This window comes from Rhamphochromis sp. 'chilingali', assembly GCF_963969265.1.
Source record: "Rhamphochromis sp. 'chilingali' genome assembly, chromosome: 2".
Classification (NCBI taxonomy): domain Eukaryota; kingdom Metazoa; phylum Chordata; class Actinopteri; order Cichliformes; family Cichlidae; genus Rhamphochromis; species Rhamphochromis sp. 'chilingali'.
In genome coordinates, this window is record NC_137930.1 from 31,214,231 (window position 1) to 31,235,312 (window position 21,082).

General features: G+C 43.4%; 2 protein-coding genes across 2 annotated transcripts; one reads left to right on the plus strand and one right to left on the minus strand.

Moving 5' to 3' along the window:
* Window positions 1-10,504: 10,504 nt before the first annotated feature.
* Window positions 10,505-13,757, minus strand: LOC308392322 (uncharacterized protein). The gene is made up of 13 exons (XM_080875302.1): window positions 13,668-13,757; window positions 13,491-13,568; window positions 13,109-13,272; window positions 12,896-13,015; window positions 12,772-12,819; window positions 12,606-12,689; window positions 12,432-12,497; window positions 11,479-11,539; window positions 11,331-11,381; window positions 11,198-11,242; window positions 11,049-11,113; window positions 10,864-10,972; window positions 10,505-10,744 (listed from the first exon to the last, which is right to left on the minus strand). Exons 1-8 carry the CDS (start codon window positions 13,744-13,746, stop codon window positions 11,486-11,488), a joined length of 693 nt encoding a protein of 230 aa, XP_080731428.1. The 5' UTR covers window positions 13,747-13,757; the 3' UTR covers window positions 10,505-10,744; window positions 10,864-10,972; window positions 11,049-11,113; window positions 11,198-11,242; window positions 11,331-11,381; window positions 11,479-11,485.
* Window positions 13,246-19,132, plus strand: LOC308383869 (uncharacterized protein; the record flags this gene model as incomplete). Its single annotated transcript, XM_080862046.1, has 4 exons — window positions 13,246-13,934; window positions 13,987-15,340; window positions 16,776-17,876; window positions 19,059-19,132. The coding sequence occupies exons 3-4, from the start codon at window positions 16,871-16,873 to the stop codon at window positions 19,130-19,132; spliced, it is 1,080 nt and encodes a 359-aa protein (XP_080718172.1). The 5' UTR covers window positions 13,246-13,934; window positions 13,987-15,340; window positions 16,776-16,870.
* Between the last annotated feature and the right edge of the window lie 1,950 nt (window positions 19,133-21,082).

The window sequence follows — 21,082 nt, forward strand, 5'->3', positions numbered from 1 at the left end:
TTATTAATGTACCTGGAACAGAAATTGATACATTTGCTAAATGTGCACTAATGACATATTAATCTATGCATATGTACATGAACACAACAGGAAGATAAACAAATTAAATCATTTACATAAACAAGTACGTCCATTTCATAAGACTTTTAATGAATTTTAGTTTGAAATACATTTATGATTTAAAAATACTTAAAAATGCAAAATATGTGAAAACTTTTTGTCCAGATTGGAGCAGAATATTCATATTTAAAATTAATTTAGTTACAAATGGCTTGGCAAAGCACCCTTTTTCCACTGACAGACAGGCAACTATTTTGTTTTAACCCTTTAAAACCGGACAGAGCGTGCACGCTCCGTTTTGCGCAAACACTTTTAAATCCCGGTAGCACTGCAACCAGGTGAGCTAGCGTAATAATTTTTTTTGCATATGAAACCTGAGGAGTTGTACTTACATCTTATGCCATCAGCTTGTCCTAGGTCACAGTTTCCTTCCACATATAGCTTTGCAAAAACTGCATAAAAAGCACTTGCAGCAACAAAAACATAATATCCCAGAAACACGCTTTGCCGATCCGATCAGCTGTTTGTAACACTTCCTACGTTGGATTAGACGTCAGCACGAACTATTGCATGTCCGCCTTGACCTGCCCGAAACCGGAAGTGATGTCATTTTCGCGGAAATGTAGTTTTTTACCATCCGGGCCTCATGAGCCTATACTGGTGTTTTTAAAAGTTAAGTTTGACTTTATGACTTTCTGTGTCATTTCTGGGATGCTTAGGACTCATATTGCACTGCTGGAAATAGTTTATTTTGATGCATATGCTGCTTTTTTGCAAATTTGCAGTATAATATTTATTTTCGTTTTTCCTGCAGTGTATAAAAATTGGTGTATTTCAAAAATAAAACTATGAAGACACTCAAAATAAATTTCCTGTGGTGGGAAACTATTTTGTGCAACTTTTTTGTATTTACAGTTTTGAGGGATAAGCCTCTTAAATTTCTCTAACTACAAGTATATGTTAAAAAAGCAAAAACGATTTTCAATTTTTTTGTAGTTTATTGCACTTTTTTGCAATTTATGTAATTACTATGCACTTAATGAATACATATTATTAAAATCTGGGCTATAATGGTTGTATTGATGTATAGCAACTTGAAATGCTCCCAAAAATGGCTCCACAGCAGGTAAAAATATAATATAAGCTCTGGTGGACTTGGTTCTATGGTAGGTCTTAAAGGGTTAAATTTCTCTAACTAGAAATATATGTTAAAAAAACAAAAACAATTTTCAATTTTTTTGTAGTTTATTGCACTTTTTTGCAATTTATGTAAGTACTATGCACTTCATGCATACATATTATTACAATTTAGGCTGTAATGGTTATATTGATGTATAGCAACTTGAAATGCTCCCAAAAATGGCACTACAACATGTAAAAATGTAATATAAGCTCTGGCGGACTTGGTTCTATGGTAGGTCTTAAAGGGTTAAAGAGTACGGCATACAAAGATGTATAAAAAAAAACAGGTGACCTGCAAGACATTACTTCCAACCCTACACTTGTCTCACTGTTATGTGCCTGGAATCTGCCATTGCTTAATATGTTATCATCACCACTGGCCATCAGGAGTAAGGCTCTGGCATCCTTGTAGATACTTTTGCAGTTTGAACCTCAAAAACCTCCATTTCAAAGTTAAAGTGTTTGTTTATTCACAAAAGAGACAGGGGCATCACTGAATTTAGCAAATTTTAGCTGCCAGCTAGCTTGCTACAACGAATAGGCTAATGTTGGCATTTTACCACAACTTCACCAGATTTAGCTAATAAAAACTACACCTATGTCCAGTCGAGTGAAATAGCAAAGAAAGACGATGGAAAATGATTACTTACCTGCAGTTTAGAGGGTCCACTTGAACTTGATGCAGCCATTATTGAAAGAGGCAAAAAGAGAAAAATGGCAGCTTGGTCAGCACGAGCAAGGACTCTATAATGTATGCAAATTCATGCGGGTCGGAATCCCCGCCCCCTCAAGCGCGCCTCCGGACGCCAAAACAGTGCCAGCAGATTGAAACTGAAAAATGGTTTGAAACCGTAAAATGGATTGAAACCGAAAACTGGATTGAAACCGTAAAATGGACTGAAACCGAAAACTGGATTGAAACCGAAACATGGATTGAAACTGAAAAAAAAAAAAAAAAAGTAAGCGAAAACAAAATAATTACAGTTTCAATTAATTGTTTTTCACTGTCGTATTTTTTTCGGTTTCAATATTTTTTTTGGTTTCGTTTCAAGGTGGCTGATTCCATAGCATGCGGAGTGAAGCGGAAAAAAGTGCAAGAGAAAGGTTTAAAAAAAAAAGACAAAAAAAAACCACGGCTCGCAATAAGGAGCTGGCTCGCGTCGTTCACGTCAAAGATCCGGCCCTAAGAGCCATTTCGTTTGCGACCGACACGTCACTATAAGACATCGAGGTAAGGAAGATTCTACTGCCACAACCCTCTTTCCTCAAACAGATCCATACAAAATAAATTCTGATTCCATACATGCGAGCCTTGTGCTTCACGCTGGGATGAGGGGGGAGGGGCGGTAGTTACATTAGGGACATCAGGAAAGGTATAGTAATCATTCACAACTATATTCAGTAGTGATGTGCGATACCACTGATTTCCTTTCCGATCCGATACCAAGTAATATTCAGGGTGGTATCGACGATACTGATCCGATACCGATACTTTGTACAAAACGGATTTTATTTATTGTATCTCAAATTATAGCGTCATAATGATTACAGGACATCAGAATACCTTCTTCTTATCACTTAATAATGCAGAGTTCATCATATAGAAATAAAAAAACTAAAGTTGTGTGCTATTTGAACACCTTGCCTGCCTGGAGGACTAAAGGACTCCGTGAGAGACTCTCACCCTAGCAGCACCTGTCCCTCTCCTCCTCTTCAGTTCGCCTCAACATACGCTCGTCATATTTTGTGATAGTGATTTACTCTGAGGTGTTTGACAAGGTTAGTGATGTTGCCACAACCATACATGCCAACCCTCCCGATTTTTCCGGGAGAATCCCACCTTTCTCCAGATTTTCCACCTGGACAACAAAGTTGAAAAACCATATCGCAGAATTCATAGCGCGGCCCAGCCAATTCCAGTTTCCAACAATGACGGCAGCGACTTAGTTTTAATATCACTCTTATTTCTCTTTCTGGGTCGCAAAAAAACTTTTAACATATTTTCAGGTGAGAATGTAGCTGTGTAAACTTCAAATATCTGAGCCGACCGACACATCGTCTTCAAACCCCTGCGGTCTTTCACCACTCGGGTTAAACATGATGTACAAGTCACTTTGATAACTTAAAAATGTTCTTGTTTGGCTTTTTCAGTGTTTTATTTGTTCGTGAGTAAATCGGTTTGGCTGAGATTAAAGTTATTAGATTAGATTAAATTAAATTAAACTTTATTATTCCCTCGGGAGGGTTCCTCCGGGGTTTTCACACAGCTGAATAAACGTCAAACAGAAAACTGATTAAACAGAAGAGTTTACGTCAGTGTCCGGTTATATTTTAGACAGCAAGGAGCAGACGGCAGAGTTTCACTCCACCGAGGGAGCTCGTGACGTACTACCCGGCTTTCTTTAGACCGCGAAGGCCGGTCCTCAGGTGGAAGCAGCCTCTGAATTTGGACACCCCCGCTGTTTCCGGGCCGGCCAATAATAACGGTGACATTTAACGTATTTTATCCGATAAATAAACCCTGTAAAATATATTTATCCGCCCAAACAGCCCTTTTGAATGTCTCCCTAATTCTGAGGTCTCAAGGTTGGCAAGTATGGCCACAACACCTCACTTTTTTTGCCACATTTATTGCAAACCACGGCTCAGCTGTTTGTGGAGGTAAAATACATCCGCACAATTACGCTCAGCCATTGTTGTGAGTGCGCACGCCAAGGGGCTGCGAGACATTTATACAGCCGTATTTCGCACATGACTATGAAAGGCGGAAGAGGAAGTAGTTCCTTTGAATGTAGGCAATCCGAATGTTATAGTTTCTTTCCACTGTGTTCCTGTTAATGATAAACTACAAATTTACTCTAAATTACTAAAATATCGATATTTTAATGTGAGAATCGATTCTAGAACATAAATGATTGGTATCGGAGGAATCGATATTTCAGGATCGATCCGCACATCACTAATATTCAGTTGCAGATGATAAAGGATTCAGAAAGTTTATTCATGCAGGCCCATAGGACAGAGAATATGCATCTTTTTTTTCATATTTTAATTTATATTTAATTGTGTTGTGGTTTGCAGTGTTTTGTGTTGTTTCACTTTATATTTGTAAAAGGGAAAAGCTGAAAATTTAAATAGTTAAAAGTTGAAATGTGAATAGTTGGTTTTTGTATTATATGATTTATTTATTACATTTTATGTGGAGTGAATAAATAAAAGTATATTTACGGTGGCCCCTAGAGACAAAGCACGTACAAACTTCAAAACACGTAAAAACTCAGAAGCACATAAAAACTCAAAACACATACAAAACACAACAGAAGTGCTCCAGGGTGCTGGGCGCAGTGTTGAGCTTTTGTTACACAGGGTTTAATATGATACTATAACGTATTGGCCATTCTTCCAGAAATGCATTTGTGAGGTCAGACATTGTTAGATGAAAAGGCCTGGCTCACAGTCTCCACTCTAACTGACCCCAGTAATGTACTTTTAGGTTGAGGTCAGGACTCTATGTAGGCCAGTCAAGTTCTTTCACACCAAACTCACCAATCCATTTTGTTATGGACTTTCTGCACTGGTGAGCCAAACTGTTCCCACAAATTTGGGAGCATGAAATTGTACATAATATCTTGGTATGGTGAAGCATTAAGAGTTCCTTTCACTGAAACTAAGGGCTTAGTCCAGCTCCTCAAGATCAGGCAATACCATAATTCCCTTTCAAACAAACTTTACACTTTGAACATTGCAATCAGACAAGTACCGTTCTACTGGCAACCACCAAACACAGACTCATCTATCTGATTGCCAGATAGAGAAGCATGACTTGTCACTGCAGAGAGCATGTCTGAACTGGTCTAGAGTCCAGTGGTGGTGTGCTTTACACCACTGCTTTGCCTTGCACTTGTAAGGTTGAATACAGGTGTTCAGTCATGGAAACCCATTCCATGAAGCTCTCTATGTACTGTTCTTGAGATAATTTGAAGGTCACATGAAGTATGTGGGCATGTTTGAGGTATGTAGAGATTGACTCTGCAGAAAGTTGGTGACTCCTATCTACTATTCTTCACTCAGTGATTTTACGTGGCTTACCACTTTGTGGGTGAGTTGCTGTTGTCCCTAATCACTTCCTCTTTGTTATACGATCACTAACAGGTACAATATTTAGAGAATGTTTATATTTCATGACTGGACTTGTTGACAGGTGGTATACTATCACGTTGGAATTCAATGAACTTCTGAGGGCAATCCATTATTTCACAAATGTTTGTAGAATCAGTCTGCATGCCTAGGTTTTGATTTTATGTGACCATGAAAATGACTGGAACACCTGAATGCAATGATTTGGATGGGTGAGTCTGTGTGCTGAGAGTCAGTGGAGACAACATGGTTGCATTCTAAAATGTCTGTGTGCGTGTGACAAGCATGTGTTTCCTTATCTGCAGGTGTGTTTATCTGGCCATTAATCATTGTAGCACCAAAGCACAGGCGATATGGATGGCTACCTTCTTTAGCCAGTCCTTGCTCCGATAACATTTTAATGTAGTAATCAGTGCAATCCATTTTTTCCAGTCCATGTGACTTACATGACTGACAACACTCATTGTATTTAGACATTCCAAGCAATCCAGTTAGAAGGATCATATACATAAATACTCAGTCTCTGGTAAATTTTACCTAACTTGTTACCAGTAGTGCTCAAGGTCAAGGAGAGTGCACACACAGCTGAATCCCATTCTCTAGTTTATTTTTTATTTTAATATAGTGTGAAAGCAACAGTTATCAGTGAAAGTATACTCTCTTTGGCCAAAGTTTAGAACACAGCAAAAACAAGCAACGATTATAAGAGCAGTTACGTATTTGCGCAAAAGTCCACTAAACACACAGAACCGAGCCACAAACCCTCCCAACCCAGACTCTGGATAGTCACATTTTGGGGGATTTGATGAATTTGGACAGATTTCTAGAAATGAGAGCTGCTCCATCCAAAGTGGGATGGATGCCATCTCTCCTAACAAGACCAAGTTTCCTCCAGAAACTTTCCCAATTATCTATAAAGCCCACATTGTTTTTTTGGACACGACTCGGACAGCCAGTAATTTAAAGAGAACATGCGGCTCAAAATGTCACTAATGGTCCAATTGGGAAGGAGACCAGAGAAAACGACAGAGTCCAACTGTCAGGATTTGAAGGCGCCCTGACCGGTCGACCTGCCAGTGTGTATATTTGTGTGCGTGTGTATGTGTGTCTCTCCTATCGCCCTGTCTTCCCTTCCGGCTCCGCTGTCATGTGTTAGGAGGTAACTTAGCAACAGGCTATCTCCGACCCAGAAGTGCTGTCACCCGGAGCTACCGCACCTGCAATCAATCCACCAGCTGCTGCCAATCAACTACCATCTTCGGCAGGGCTACTTAATGGTGTGGCTGAGCGACAGACAGCGCTGGAGTATTGCACTAAGCCTGGTAGTGTTTTCGAACCGCTAGCGTTATTGAAGTATTGTCTGATCTACGTACTCATCTTGTTGTGTGTGTGTTCACCCAGGGATTGACGGAGGATTCACAGACACAAAGGAAGCACTTGGAGGAGAGACGGGCATTCACTACCACGCACGGGCTTACACAGAAGGAAGGACGCACTATCACCATTGTTGCACATTTGAACTGTTGTCACCTTGCTGCACTGTAAATAAACGCACTGTCTTCATTTCTGAGCTCCGCGGCTGAGTCCACTCTTTAACAACCATGACAGAATACTCCAGCCAGCCATGGACTCAGCGGACTCAAACCCAGTTCAGCGAGAGCTCTCTGTTCAGGGCAAAGTTTTGGACCACCATGAGAGCATGATGAAACACATTATGACGGAACAAACGGCGATGCGACAGGTGCTTGCAAACATTCAAGGTATGTTACTCACTGCTCCTGGCACCTCAGCTAAGAATCCACAACCCACTCCGTCAGTAAGTGTGGCTGCAGCTTGCCCACTACCTCCTTCACCTCCACCACCTCCACCTAGGCGAGAACATACATTACCGGTTCCGGAGATGTTTGATGGAGATATAACAAAGAGTCGAGGCTTTCTGATGCAGTGTTCATTAATTTTCAGACAACAGACACAGGCTTACGGCTCAGATTGCGCGAAGATAACGCTTATGGTGGAATTAATGACTGGCCGAGTGCTGCAATGGGCACAAGCCGTTTTAAATGTTCAACCGAATATCTCCTACCAAGATTTTCTGACCAAGTTCCGATGTGTTTGATAAAGGAACAGATGCAGATGGCGCAGCTAATGGCGCAGCTAATCGTTTATTTACCCTGAAGCAGGGATGTAAGAGTGTCGCGGATTTCTTCATTGACTTTTGGATCCTGGCTGAGGAGACGGGCTGGGTAGAAAACGCACTCCGGGGAGCCTTCCTGAACTGCCTAAACGAAGAAATCAAGCGTAAGTTAGCTACAAAAGAGCTACCTAAGTCTCTTAGCGCTTTAATTAATATGTGCATTCAACTAGATAATCATATGAAAGAGTTTGGGAGACAGGCAGGAGAAGGACGACGACCGGCAGGTGGTGCCAATATGCCTACCAGATTGCTTCCTTCTCAATGGAGAGAGGAAGAAGAAGACCCAGCGGAGGATGAGGAACAGCCGATGCAGCTGGGCCGGGCTCGGTTCGGTGCTTCCCATCGGAGGAGAAGACAGAGTGCTTCGTGTGTGGAAGAAGGGGACACTGGGCCGATAGCGAAGCGAGTAAAAGAATCCGCCCGCCAGTAGCTGTGGGAATACTGGCGGGTACTACAGCTAACTCTGTTCCCCATCTCAGTTGTCCGGCCAAGCTGATTTTTCATTCCCTAACTCACCCGTGTAGCGCGCTAATTGACTCTGGAGCTGAGCAGAGTTTGTTGGATGAATCGCTAGCTCATAAATTAGCCAAGAGCACCTGGCTGCAGCCACTGTGGAGCTCCACACTAACCGGATACACGTGACCTCCACACTAACCGGAAACACGTGACCTCCACAGTAACCGGAAACACGTAACTTCAGTTAAATCTAAAACTAAATTGTTTTTTTGTTACTATTGATGCTGCTGAGAAATAAAAATGGTTTTAAGTGGGGGTTTTTAACACTCTGGGTTTGTTCAAAAAAATTCACCATCCCCTAAATTGTTCGTGGCCAAAAGTGTACAGTGGTCCCTCGCGGCGCGGCGCACCTTCCGCGACACTTGCTGTTTCGCTGATTTTTTTTTTTTTTTTACAGTACATTGTGTTGTGCGTTCTGATTGCTGTAGACCATTGTCAATCAATCTAGTCCAGTGTCTCCTGTACAGGAGTGGTCCCTAATAGGCCCACGGACCGGTACCGGTCCGTGAGTCCTTTGGTACCGTTCCGCGACAGTTGATCCTCCGGTGTGAAATGTATGGTTGTAGTTGTGTGTCTTATTTTGAAAGAACTATTTACGCGTTACCATAGCGACCAGAGAGCATTAAGAAGCAGAGAGGAGGATGTCGCTGTCATTGTTGTTGGCGCACAGCTCAAGTCACGTTTATTATTATATTTACAAAATACCACAGTTTCTTTTTTTTATTCTTTTGTTGTATTTATCCGCGACACCTTAAAGGTCATTCCCTGAAAATATTGTCTGACATTAAAGTGGTCTGTGGTGCAAAAAGGTTGGGGACTCCTGCTGTACAGTACAGAATGCGTTTAGCTTGTCGAATTTACATAAATCTTCGATCGCTAGCAGTGTAATTCTGAAGTGCTGTACTGTATGTTTGTAAGTTTTCTCCCAAACAAACACAACAATGCCGACGAAACGTTTTGCACCCTCAAATGCACCTTTTGGTTTCATTCCATAATACTGGACTTACGTTTTCTACGAAGGTTTGAACTCGAGTGTTTAAACAAAAGAGAAAAGTGTGAAAATGTTCATGCCTGTCTGAGAAAAGTGTATAAAGCATGTAGTGAGGGGTTTTACAGTCTTAGCATCTATAATAATTGTAAAAAAAATTAAGTTGGCTACTTCATGGATTTCACCTACCGCGGGTTATTTTTAGAACGTAACACCAGCGATAAACGAGCGACTGCTGTATTATTAATAGTAGTGGGACATCTAATTGATTAACATCAACATTGATTATTATGCACTATTATTTTTGTTCAAGGAGAGCAAAAAATATAAAACTCTCTCTCAGCTTGTTTGTTGCCAAAAATGGCCACTTTTTGTGTATGTTCACAAAATGCTATAAAATGTATATTTCTTAGAATCAGAATGATTTCTGATTCTGATTCTAATGTTTTCATGAAACTTCCTTTTTTTTTCCCCATCTGAGCATCGGGGAAAAGGGTGTCTTGCAATTGTTGAGGTCACTAGTGTGTGCCTCATTTCTTCCAGGATCACTCTCTTTATATGTTTTAGTGGACTCCTAGTACTGCGAAGTGGTTTCATGGTACAAAGCGATTGTATTTCAAGATCTGGGAGACTGTAGAAATGAGCAGTGATGCCCTTCCTACCATCTTTCCAGAAAAATAAGTGATCTGGAAGCTGTTAGGCTTACTTACAGCAGCAGCACTAAACTCCAGGACACATTTACTAACGGTGTTTGTTGCTGTATGTGCTGCAGCTTTGAATTTTTTAATAATATATATTTTGTTAATATTTTGGCTATGATGTCTTGTTATGAAATGTACAAGAGTAAAAGTGTTTTTAGCATGTGCTTCAAAGCTAAGTTTGACTGGGAAACTCAAAGCTCAATAGTCTGTATCAACAGAAATTCACTGCAGCCTATGTAATATTTCATGCGTCATAATTTATTCTACTCTATCTTGCAAATACATATTTGTGTGGCAATGTCATGCACAACACACACAACTATTAGATCCTTAAGATCAAACCCGTGTCATTCTTTTGGTCCACTGCAGTGCAGTAGTCAAAAAAAAGAATAAGTGAAGTGTCCACAAATGGCCAGGATAGAGCCCAGAGTGTTAATGTTTAAAATGTATAAAAATATTATTGATTACAATTCTTTACTGTTAATATCAACAATAAGCTTTTTATTTTGAAATTACAAGTTAAAAAAAATGCTGTTACATTTACATTTAATGCTGTTACACTGTAATCCTTTATTATAAGTATGGACATAGAATCAAGTGAACAACATTTTGAAATAAGTTTAATTGGAATTTTGTACTATGCAAAAAACAAAACAAAAAACAACAACAACGACAAACAAACAAACAGCCAGTGCCTTCATTTGTCCATTACATGTCAAACATAGCACTGACCCTTAGTCCCTGCTCATCAGCACATGCTTTCAAAAAGAGCTCCATGTCCTCTGCAAACTGAAAAACAAAGAGGAACAAGTCCCTTGCTCCAGTGTCTTCTTCCTCTGACATGTCTCTTAAGACCCTCTGCTGGTCCCCTTGATTTAAGGACAGATATTTTGGCATTGTTACGTGTGCCTTATTTTGGACAACCCACTGCACAGCAGGACGCAGATCTTCAACAACTGCTGGCTCCTGTGTCAGGCAAATGGGGATAAAAACATAGTTATTTCTCTGTTGCAGAACAGTTTTTTAACAGTTATTCAAATGTCACTAAACATGTAATTACACTACTGTTTAAAGTGAATACTGACCTGACTGACTTCCTGGAACTTGCGCTTTTTCAGTCTGAAAATGGGCACGTGTTGTCCTTCAAGCACAGCTTTGGCTTCCTCTTTCCAGTGTGCAAATAGCTTGCCAGAGCTTAACAGAAAATGTTGATATTGTTAAGGTGTGTAAACTTTGACACAACATAGAACAGAAGTCAAAATATAAATACCTCCTGAGATCAAAGTTCTCCATCAACAGCAAGCACCACCATTTACGCAAGTAGGGCATGTCTGACTGTAAAATATTAATATGAAACATATTTAACAACTTTCAAAAGATTCAAGACTCCATTGCTGTGAAAGTAAATAGAATACTTACTATAGTATAGTCAAATGAAGCATCCAGTGCCACGTACAGAGCAGACTATTTGGAAGAAAAAATAAAAATGTCATTTTTTTAGAAGCTTAAATTAGCTTCTGTATGAATCTCAAGAAGAGAAGAGAAAAATTACCATCAGCATGAAGATCCCACAGTCAACTCCATAGTCTTGGCTTGGAAAACCCTGTATTACATTGAAAATAAAGGCTCGTTAATAAAATCCCTTAAAAGAAGACTAGTGTAATTCATATTATTCACCATACACTTAAACTAGCACATACCTTCAAGTCAAAGCTCTTTTTTTCTGACCACTGCCCGGGAATGATCTTCACTGCAAGATTCCTTTTTTTTTTAAAGACAGTTACATTCACAAGTTAACAGATGTCATCATGATGGGTGTGAAATGTTTATTGCTAATAGCACCAACTGTAACTACAGGCCTTAGGAACACGACCTCAACAAAACAGCATAACAAAATGAAAAAGTACAGTCACATGCTCACAGTTGGTCAAAATAAAGCATTTACAGCTTTAAGTTAAGGTTGGCATATTTTATAAACTAATTTTTATGATCATAATGTGAAGATGAGCCTATCCCAGCTGTCATAGGGCGACAGACTGGACAGGTCGCCAGTCTGTCGCAGGGCCAACACACCGGGACAGATAACCATTCGCACTCACATTCATTCACACAGTTACACCTAGTAGGAATTTGGATTATCCAATTAACCTATCCCCACAAGCTGCATGTCTTTGGACGGTGGGAGGAAGCCGGAGTACCCAGAGGGAACCCACGCAAACACGGGGAGAACATGCAAACTCCACACAGAAACTTGCTGATATAGTTTATAGAAAAACCATGTGAGTGTACTGTATGTGTGAACACTCAAGATCAGCAGAACATGATCTGGGATGCACTTAACCTGGAACACTGAACAGGTTCCTGAAAACTCCGGAACAAACCAAAAATGCTTATAAAAATGTGACCTCAAAAGTGAAACATATTGTTGGCCACCAAATCCTGCCTTGGTGTATAATGGGTCAAGAAAGAGGATTTCTCTTTTAGGTGGCTTCAGTACCTAAAAGACAGTTAGCCATGACTTCAAACCTGCAAACAATGTCATTGCAAGCGATCACAATCAAAGACTTTTGAAACTGCGTCATAAAAGCTTGAATACATCTCAGACACATAGCAAAATTCTAATAGTTTGTATGTGTCAAAAAACAAGACTTACACACAACTGGAAATGACTAGGTGTCCAGAGAGGGAGAACTATGATGTGCATCCTCTGAGCATCAGTCTGAAACAGAATTGTATTTTTAAGTATCCTGTATATGAACTCTCACCAAAGTTATAAAAAAAATCATTTTGATTACTTGCTTGTTTCTTTAAAGGACGGTACACTTACAGGAAAGGACTGCAATGGATCACAGCCATAGGGTGCAAGCCAAGTCCGGGTGACATACAGATTTTCTATGTAAATGCTTATCCCCTAGAATGTAAAAAAAAAAAACATTTAAAACAACAACTCTTTAAATTAAAGCTTGACAATCATCATATACAACATACAGTACCTTTGACTGAACAATTTTGGTGATAAGCTCAAAACAGCCATTTCCAATCTAAAACAGAAAAAATCATGAAAAAAAATGAATGTACACTTTATTATTTCATATTCATAGGAAAAAAAATACTTACAGTCAATTCCATTTGTTTGTTTAAACCCAGTGTCCAAAAATCTGCCCGTGTGAGGCATCCAGAAGACGTTTCAACAATCAGCTCATCTTTGGGTCTGCTGATGTCCAGAACATAGTTGAGCTAAAAAAAACAGATGGTGTCATAGACTGTGGATGACAAAATCAGATAAGCACTAAAAGTTGCACTTTGCGACATCTGAAAACTTTAACATACAAGCTGTTGTTGGCCAGGGTGCGGTACAAAACACCATGATGAACGGCTGGCCAAAATGTTCTCAGGCTTTGTCAGAGCTTCGCACGGTGGTCCACACAGGTCAGGAAAAGTTGCATCTGTTGACCTTCTATTGGCTTTCTTGTTGTCAACTCTTTCCTGAGGTTCTATAGGGATTTTAACAGGTTTCAGACAAAACACTACATAGAATGCATATTAAATGCATACAAATGCAAGAAAAATAAGCACTATTTATAGAAGGAAATTCATTTGAAACAGCATGTAACAAATTCGTTTATGAGCCATCAACTACAACAAGATAATGAATGCAAGATTATTATTTCACCTATATATGACAATCACTATTCAAATTAAGAAATTTTACCAGTGTCACCAGACATTGAAGGTGCTGGGTTCAACACCGTTTCTGTGATTTCTCTGGGTTTATTGCACACCTGTGGGGCTAGGTACACAAAGAAAAGAATATACACACACAGATAGGAACAAATCTAACATGTAAACAATGGTAGCGTTCTGGTCATGAGACAATGCATGTACTTACCTACAACAGCTTGACCCAGTGCCGACAATGAGATATTGATCTGTGTGTTTCTCTGCCATGGAGCACGATGAAAAAACATTAAAATAAGAAGGAATGTTGTTGTAACGCAAAAAAAGTGGCAACATGATCATTGTAAGAAAACTAGACGATTCCTAGAATTATGAAATCACTAACGGCAAATTTATTTAAGAAAGACTCTGTCCCAACCTTTGCGATCAACTTGCAAGACTTCCACGGTATCCATGTGTGTTTACGGCTACTGTGGAGGTCACGTGTTTCCGGTTACTGTGGAGGTCACGTGTTTCCGGTTACTGTGGAGGTCACGTGTTTCCGGTTAGTGTGGAGGTCACGTGTATCCGGTTACTGTGGAGCTCCACAGTGGCTGCAGCCAGACCCTTCTCAAATTAGCCGTACCCGTTGTTCCTCTCCCCGAACCTCTCCAGGTTTCGGCTCTTGACGGCAGCCCACTGATTACGGTCACTCACTGCACTCGAACCATCACACTCACCCTCTCTGGCAATCACTCGGAGCAGCTCAGTTTATTTCTTTTTAAATCTCCTGATGCTCCCCTTGTGTTGGGCTATCCCTGGCTGCCACAACGTAATCCGCAGATCGACTGGGCCAAGGGCCGTATTTCAGGGTGGAGCAGTCAGTGTCACGCTTTGTGCTTACGCTCCGCTACTCTGGGTGCGACGGTCTCAGGCCTGTTGCACCTCCTCATTTGTCTGGTGTTCCGCCTGAGTATCATGACCTGGCCCAGGTTTTTAGCAAAGACAAAGCCTCCTCGCTTCCGACCCATCGCCCGTATGACTGTGGCTTTGATTTGATTCCCGGCGCTCCCTTGCCCACCAGTCGGCTTTATAACATCTCCAAGCCCGAGCGGGAGTCGATGGAACATTAATGACTCCTTGCCAGCCAGCATCATTCGACCCTCCACTTCACCTTTGGGCGCGGGTTTTTCTTTGTGGCAAAGAAAGACAAGACGCTCCAGCCGTTTATTGATTTCCGGGGTTTGAATAAAATCACGATTAAGAACAAATACCCCTTGCCCTTGCTGGCGTCCACCTTTGAGCTCCTCCAGGGCGCCACAATTTTTTCCAAATTGGACCTCGGCAATGCTTACCACCTGGTGCGAATTCGTGAAGGGGATGTATGGAAGACAGCGTTCAATACTGACCTTGGGCATTTCGAATAACTGGTGATGCCTTTTGGGCTCACCAATGCCCCTGCTGTTTTCCAGGCTATGATTAATGATGTGCTGGGTGATCTCATTAACCACTGTGTCTTTGTCTACCTAGACGACGTCCTTGTGTTTTCCCGGAGCCCGGCGGAATATGTGGAGCATGTGAGGCTCGTACTGCAGCGCCTATTGGAGAATCGCCTGTTTGTGAAGGCTGAAAAATGTGAGTTCCATGTTCCGACTGTGTCTTTCCTGGGCTTTACATTGCAACACGGGCGGCTGCGTCCACTCTATAACAACCGTGACACCAACATTGTTTTGGCAACACACTATTACACACCTATTCAATATTGATTTTAGTGACCTCCGGTTGACGTGACCTCCGGTTTTTCAAGGGTGCAAAGCTGAGTCTCCAATTCAGTGATCTGGCCTCCAGAGCCGCAAATAGGCTACATTTACTACAAGTATCATTACTGCTAAAGGAGGCTGAGAGGTAACTAAACATCTGTGTCATGGTCCTGGGTCGTGCGACCCAGTGCTTTGTGTTTAGTCTATTTTGATGTTATTGTTTGTTTAGGTTCATTAAGTTATTCCAGCTCATTTGTAATTATATCACCCTTGTATTAAGCCTCCCTTGCCCTTCATGTGTTTATGTCTGTGTGTCTTGTGTTGTCAAGTTCATGCTGTCGCTTCCCCTGTACTCCGTCTCCCTGGTTCGTGCGTCTACCTGTCATGAGTCATGTCTGCATGGTTATGTTTAGTTCATGTCATGTCTAATCTCCATGTTTCCTGTTTTACTTTGAAAGTCTGTATTCAATGTCAGTGTATTTAGTTTCACCTCTCCTGTCCTGTCGTTAGGTTCATGTGTGTCAGCTGTGCTCCCATGTGTGGCCACTTCCCCTGATCATCCCTCATGTGTATTTAGTCTCTGTGTTTCATGTAGTCTGTGTCGCGTCGTCTGTGTTCTCACCTCCATGTTTTCACGGTCAGTCTTTTCAGTGATCATCTTAGTCTCTGAGTTTTCTTAGTTTGTCACAGTATTAGTTTTCCCAGTTTAGCTATAGTCTAGTCACGCTATCCCTACTTTGTTTGTACACCTTGTCTCCAGCCATAATAAAGGCTCGCTTTCTGTTAAGTTCACTGCCGTCTACTCACTTGTGTACGCACCTGGGTCCATTACACACACCACCGCACGGCCTGTCTCTGCAGACCGTGACAATCTGACACAAAGAGAAAAAATGTGCAGCAGGGACAGATAAAGAGGTCATGCTGCTAGCAAGTCGGCTAGCTAATATAAGCTAGCGAAACCAGTGAGTGAGTACTGAGACTGTCATGGTCCTGGGCCATGTGGGCCCAGTATTCTTAGTTTTCATGTATTTTTGTATTTTGTTCTTTATTTAGGCCATGCTTCCTGGGTTGATCTGTTACGTTGTTCCTTATGTGTTTTCCCTTCGTGACTCTTACCCCCTGTGTGCCCCTCTGTGTATTTATGAGCCCTCGTCTCTCTTTGTGCTTTATTCTATGTTTTCCCCAGCCCGTTATGTCTGCGTTCTCCCCGTGCTCTCTCTCCTCCTGTTTGAACCTCTGTGTACTTCCTGCTTTACTTTGCCCATCTCCCATCAGTGTTACGTTCACTCCTGCCGTGTCTTATGATTATCAGTGTCACCTGTGTTCCCCGTGTGCATCCACTTCCCCTGATCATCCCTCATGTGTATTTAGTCTCTGTGTTTCGTACAGTCTGTGTCGCGTCGTCTGTGTTCTCACCTCCATGTTTTCACGGTCAGTCCTTGCAGTGATCATCATAGTCTGAGTTTTCTTAGTTTGTCGCAGTATTAGTTTTCCCAGTTTAGTTATAGTCTAGTCACGCCATCCCTGCTTTGTTTGTGCACTTTGTCTTCAGCCATAATAAAGGCTCGCTTTCTGTTAAGTTCACTCCCGTCTACTCACTTGTGTATGCGCCTGGGTCCATCACACACACCACCGCACGGCCTGTCTCTGCAGACCGTGACAGTACGACGCGACCATGTCGGACCCAGCGACACAAGAGAGGGAGATCCTCCAGACGGTGGAGTCGCTATGTGGGAGATGGCTGCGGTGCTCCGGAGAGGAGGAACGGGAGGAGTTGGCCCGCCAAGTGGGAGTATGCGTGTCTGTGTTTCCCTGGCTATGGGAGGCACTACACCCGCTGATCACCGACCTTCTCGTCACCGCTCTCCAACTCCGTCCGCAGCCACGGCTGCCTAGTGTGCAGGCTATGCCGCCAGAGCCCTGCTGTTGTCCCGTTTCCCCGCTGCTTCGCGAGCCAGAAGCAGTTGCGGTTGGAACGGTGAGGCTCGCCACCGACACACCCTCCGCTCGCGCCCCGTCGGCTTCCGCGTCTTCACCGCGGTCTGGCCGCACGGCGTGGCACACGGAGACGACGGAGGCCATAGACTTTGGCGAGGAAGAGCGGCAGCAGGTGTTACGGGCTTATCGGGAGGACGAGCTCCGGTGGAAGCCCTGGCTCATCCCGGAGGAGGACCTCTCACCTGCTGCACAGCCTACCAGCCGCTCGCCGTCTCCAATCCGCTTAGACTTTACTTCGCCTGCCTCATTTCTGGCAAGGATGTGGGCGGACGACCGGGAGATCGCCGCTACATCACCCCCTGCATTGGTGCCATCAGCGCCCATCGCGCCAGCTACCAGAAGGGGGCGGGGGCGGCGCCGGCGCCGCCGTGGCACCGCATTAACTCCGGTGAGTGACTGCGTTTTCGTGCCTCACGTCCCCTCTATGAAGCAGAGTGAGATGAGCATTGATTTGCCGGGGCCGGACACTATGACTGAATCGTGTTCGGAGACTGACAGTACAGTGTTTAGTTGTTTAGAAAGACCTACTAAGGAAATCATGGAGTCCGGTCTCTGTGAGCAGCAGCAAGCAGCTTGCACCCACGTAGAGGAGGAGCTCCGGGGAAAGCCGTGGCCTACCCCCGATTGTCAGCACATCTTTCGGGGAACACGCCTGGCTCTCGGGGGCCCTCGGAGCCGCCAGGGTCTGCAGCCTCTCACAACTCAGTTAGCTCCCTCGCAGCCACCCTCAGTTCAGTTAGCTCCCTCGCAGCCACCCTCAGTTCAGTTAGCTCCCTCGCAGCCACCCTCAGTTCAGTTAGCTCCCTCGCAGTCACCCTCAGTTCAGTTAGCTCCCTCGCAGCCACCCTCAGTTCAGTTAGCTCCCTCGCAGCCACCCTCAGTTCAGTTAGCTCCCTCGCAGCCACCCTCAGTTCAGTCTCCAGTGCCGCCTGTAGCGCAGGCCCCAGTAGCTCCAGTGCCGCCTGTAGCGCAGGCCCCAGTAGCTCCAGTGCCGCCTGTAGCGTAGGCCCCAGTAGCTCCAATGCCGCCTGTAGCGCAGGCCCCAGTAGCTCCTGTAGCCCAGTCCCCGATAGCAGTACGGTCCGCTGGTCAGCTTAACATTCAGCCAGGGGTCTCAAATCTCTCTGGCTCTGCATCAGCTCCTGCTGGGAGCTCGGATGAGCTCATCCAGGACTCCGCGGCTCCCACGCCGCCACCTACCTCGTCAGCTGGAGGGTCCGAGGGGCCCGTTCAGCCTCCTGTCTCCGCTGGAGGGTCCGAGGGGCCCGTTCAGCCTCCTGTCTCCGCTGGAGGGTCCGAGGGGCCCGTTCAGCAACCTTCCTCGTCAGCTGGGGGTTCTGGAGAACCGCACCAGCCTCATGCCACGTCAGCTGGAGGGTCCGAAGGGCCCGTTCAGCCTTCTGTCTCCGCTGGAGGGTCCGAGGGGCCCGTTCAGCCTCCTGTCTCAGCTGGAGGGCCCGAGGAGCCCGTCCGGCCTCACGCCTCGTCTGCTGGAGGGCCCGAGGAGCCCGTCCAGCACCATGCCACATCAGCTGGAGGGCCCGAGGAGCCCATCCAGCCACCTTCTGCTACGCCTGGTCCAGCCTGTGCTTCGTCTGCTGCAGCTCCGGCCTGTGCTTCGTCTGCTGCAGCTCCGGCCTGTGCTTCGTCAGCTGCAGCTCCGGCCTGCGCTTCGTCAGCTGCAGCTCCGGCCTGCGCTTCGTCAGCTGCAGCTCCGGCCTGCGCTTCGTCAGCTGCAGCTCCGGCCTGCGCTTCGTCAGCTGCAGCTCCAGCCTGCGCTTCGTCAGCTGCAGCCTCAGAGCCGTCATCCTCGCCCGGTCCGGCCTCTGCATCAGCTGCTCCTGCTCCGCCTGGTCCGGCTTCAGCCTCGGAGTCTTCGTCTTCGTCTGCTGCAGCCTCAGAGTCTTCGTCTGCTGCAGCCTCAGGGTCTATAAATTAGCGAGTGAATACACAGAGATTGTGCTTCGGATGAAGCATGTGAAGATTACCCCCAGTGAAATTACAAGTTATCTAAAAGTTTTTAATTAAATTCCTATGCAGATAAGCTACACAAAAACACTGTGTTGTAACAGGGACAGGAAGTGATACTCTACCACAGAGAGAATGAACACCAAGTGACAGCGCTGATGATTTTGTGCAGAGGATCCATGCATCCTCTAATCTAATTAGTGTGCTTAACAACTCCACTTCTACTTTTCACAGTTTTTTTCTTCGCACTGAGTTCATCTTGTACACTATCTGTCCATTGGAAAGCACTGCATCTTGATACAAGTGTGCCTTACAACAAAAGAAAGTGTAAACATAGGAGGGCTTCTCTAGTAGCACTGCTAAGAAATTTCCTAATATATCTGCCCCCATGCACTACACATTTTCACATTTTGTTGTGCATGGGTAATCATTTCCTCTTGTTATCTGTGTGGAGGGCACATTATTTGGTCTACTCTCAGTCAACCTTATGTGACTACAAATTTATCAGTTTGCAAAGTCTTGATGAAAAAAACAAATCTTTAAACTTAACTTCCCTCTTGTTGTCTCACCTTCACCCACTCCTTTGCACTCTACATCCCTCTTGTATCTCAGCTCCCCCTTCTTTCCATCTGTTTCCATTTCCTCTATCTTTTGTCCTTCTGTGTGATCTGTTGCTCCTCGGGGTGACGTTTTGGGGCAGATTGATGGTGTTCAAGCCTGACTCTGGTCAGTGAGGTCTTGCTTCATCACACATATTTTCTAATTTCTCCCTCTCTTTCTCTCTCCTTACTATAATTCCCACTCTGAACCTATTTTATCAATTTTCCTCCACCCCCTTCCCTTCCCCACAGCCCTGCAATCCAGCAGCTTGTCCTACCTTCTCTCTTCTCTATGTGGGGACCATCTCTTTTTCTTTTTGTCCCTACATTCTTTCTGCTCCTTCCATCTTTCCGGGCACTCCCCCACACCCTTCATCTGCCCTGACAGATTAATAGTTTTCCTGTCCTACAGAAAAACCTACAAAGACTTGTCTCTCCCTTGACAACACTAAACTATGACTCTTTCACTTCTTTCTTAGTCTTCTTTTCCATCTTTTTTCCTCTCCCCCTCACACCCAGTGACCTGTGCTTCCTCTGGGCACACTATACTAGACATTAATAATCCTTACTACCATTTTGTTCTGTTAAGATGCTTACTGGCCCTACTTTCTACTTTTCTTTACTTTTTTATTTCCAATAAACACTTTTTAAGTGAAGGTATGTAAAATTATCCAAGTAAGGTAAAATGACTATGTGATTTGATAGAACAGTAGTCTATGCACTGTCTTTTTTTTTTATTTTTTAAATTTTTCCTATAGTAACAGTTTTACTTCCACAGATTGCTTTTCTGAGATACTGACTTTCTTCACAGATAAGTACATTTGAGAGTGTCAGTATCTTTCAGTATATACTGGTGGTTTTGGTTTTTCAAAATAATTGTTGCAAAATAATTCACAAATGATTTTGTGCAATTGTAAAATGAGTTAGACATATCTTTGGAACTTCATTTGCTTCAGTAATGTCATGTTAAAGTAGAAACAAACCATTATTTCTTTAAGATTTTAACCTTGATTTATGCCCCTTTTCACATTTCATAGGTATAACTAAACATAGAAAGGAGAATAACAGCAAATCAATACAAACATGTTCTTAGTACAAGTTTCATTCCATGATGAAACTTTTCTGTCCTGGTTTAAGTGACCACAATGCCCCCAGCCACACCGGATCACTGAATGACTTGACCAGTATGAAATTCTGCTAATATTAAGCTACATTTTCCATTAAAATAGTTAAAAAAAAAAAACATATAAAAAGCTAAATTCTCGACACCTGAGATAATACATAAAAGCCTACAGCATGACTAGCTTTTGCAAGATGATGAT

What these genes read in the sequence shown, in the direction of transcription:
- LOC308392322 (XM_080875302.1), bottom strand. Translation starts at nt 13,746, where the DNA reads ATGTTTTTTCATCGTGCTCCATGGCAGAGAAACACACAGATCAATATC. An exon ending in ACTGGGTCAAGCTGTTGTAG is followed by an intron (nt 13,569 to 13,667) that starts GTAAGTACATGC and finishes TTGTGTACCTAG; the next exon opens with CCCCACAGGTGTGCAATAAA. An exon ending in TTCAATGTCTGGTGACACTG is followed by an intron (nt 13,273 to 13,490) that starts GTAAAATTTCTT and finishes AAATCCCTATAG; the next exon opens with AACCTCAGGAAAGAGTTGAC.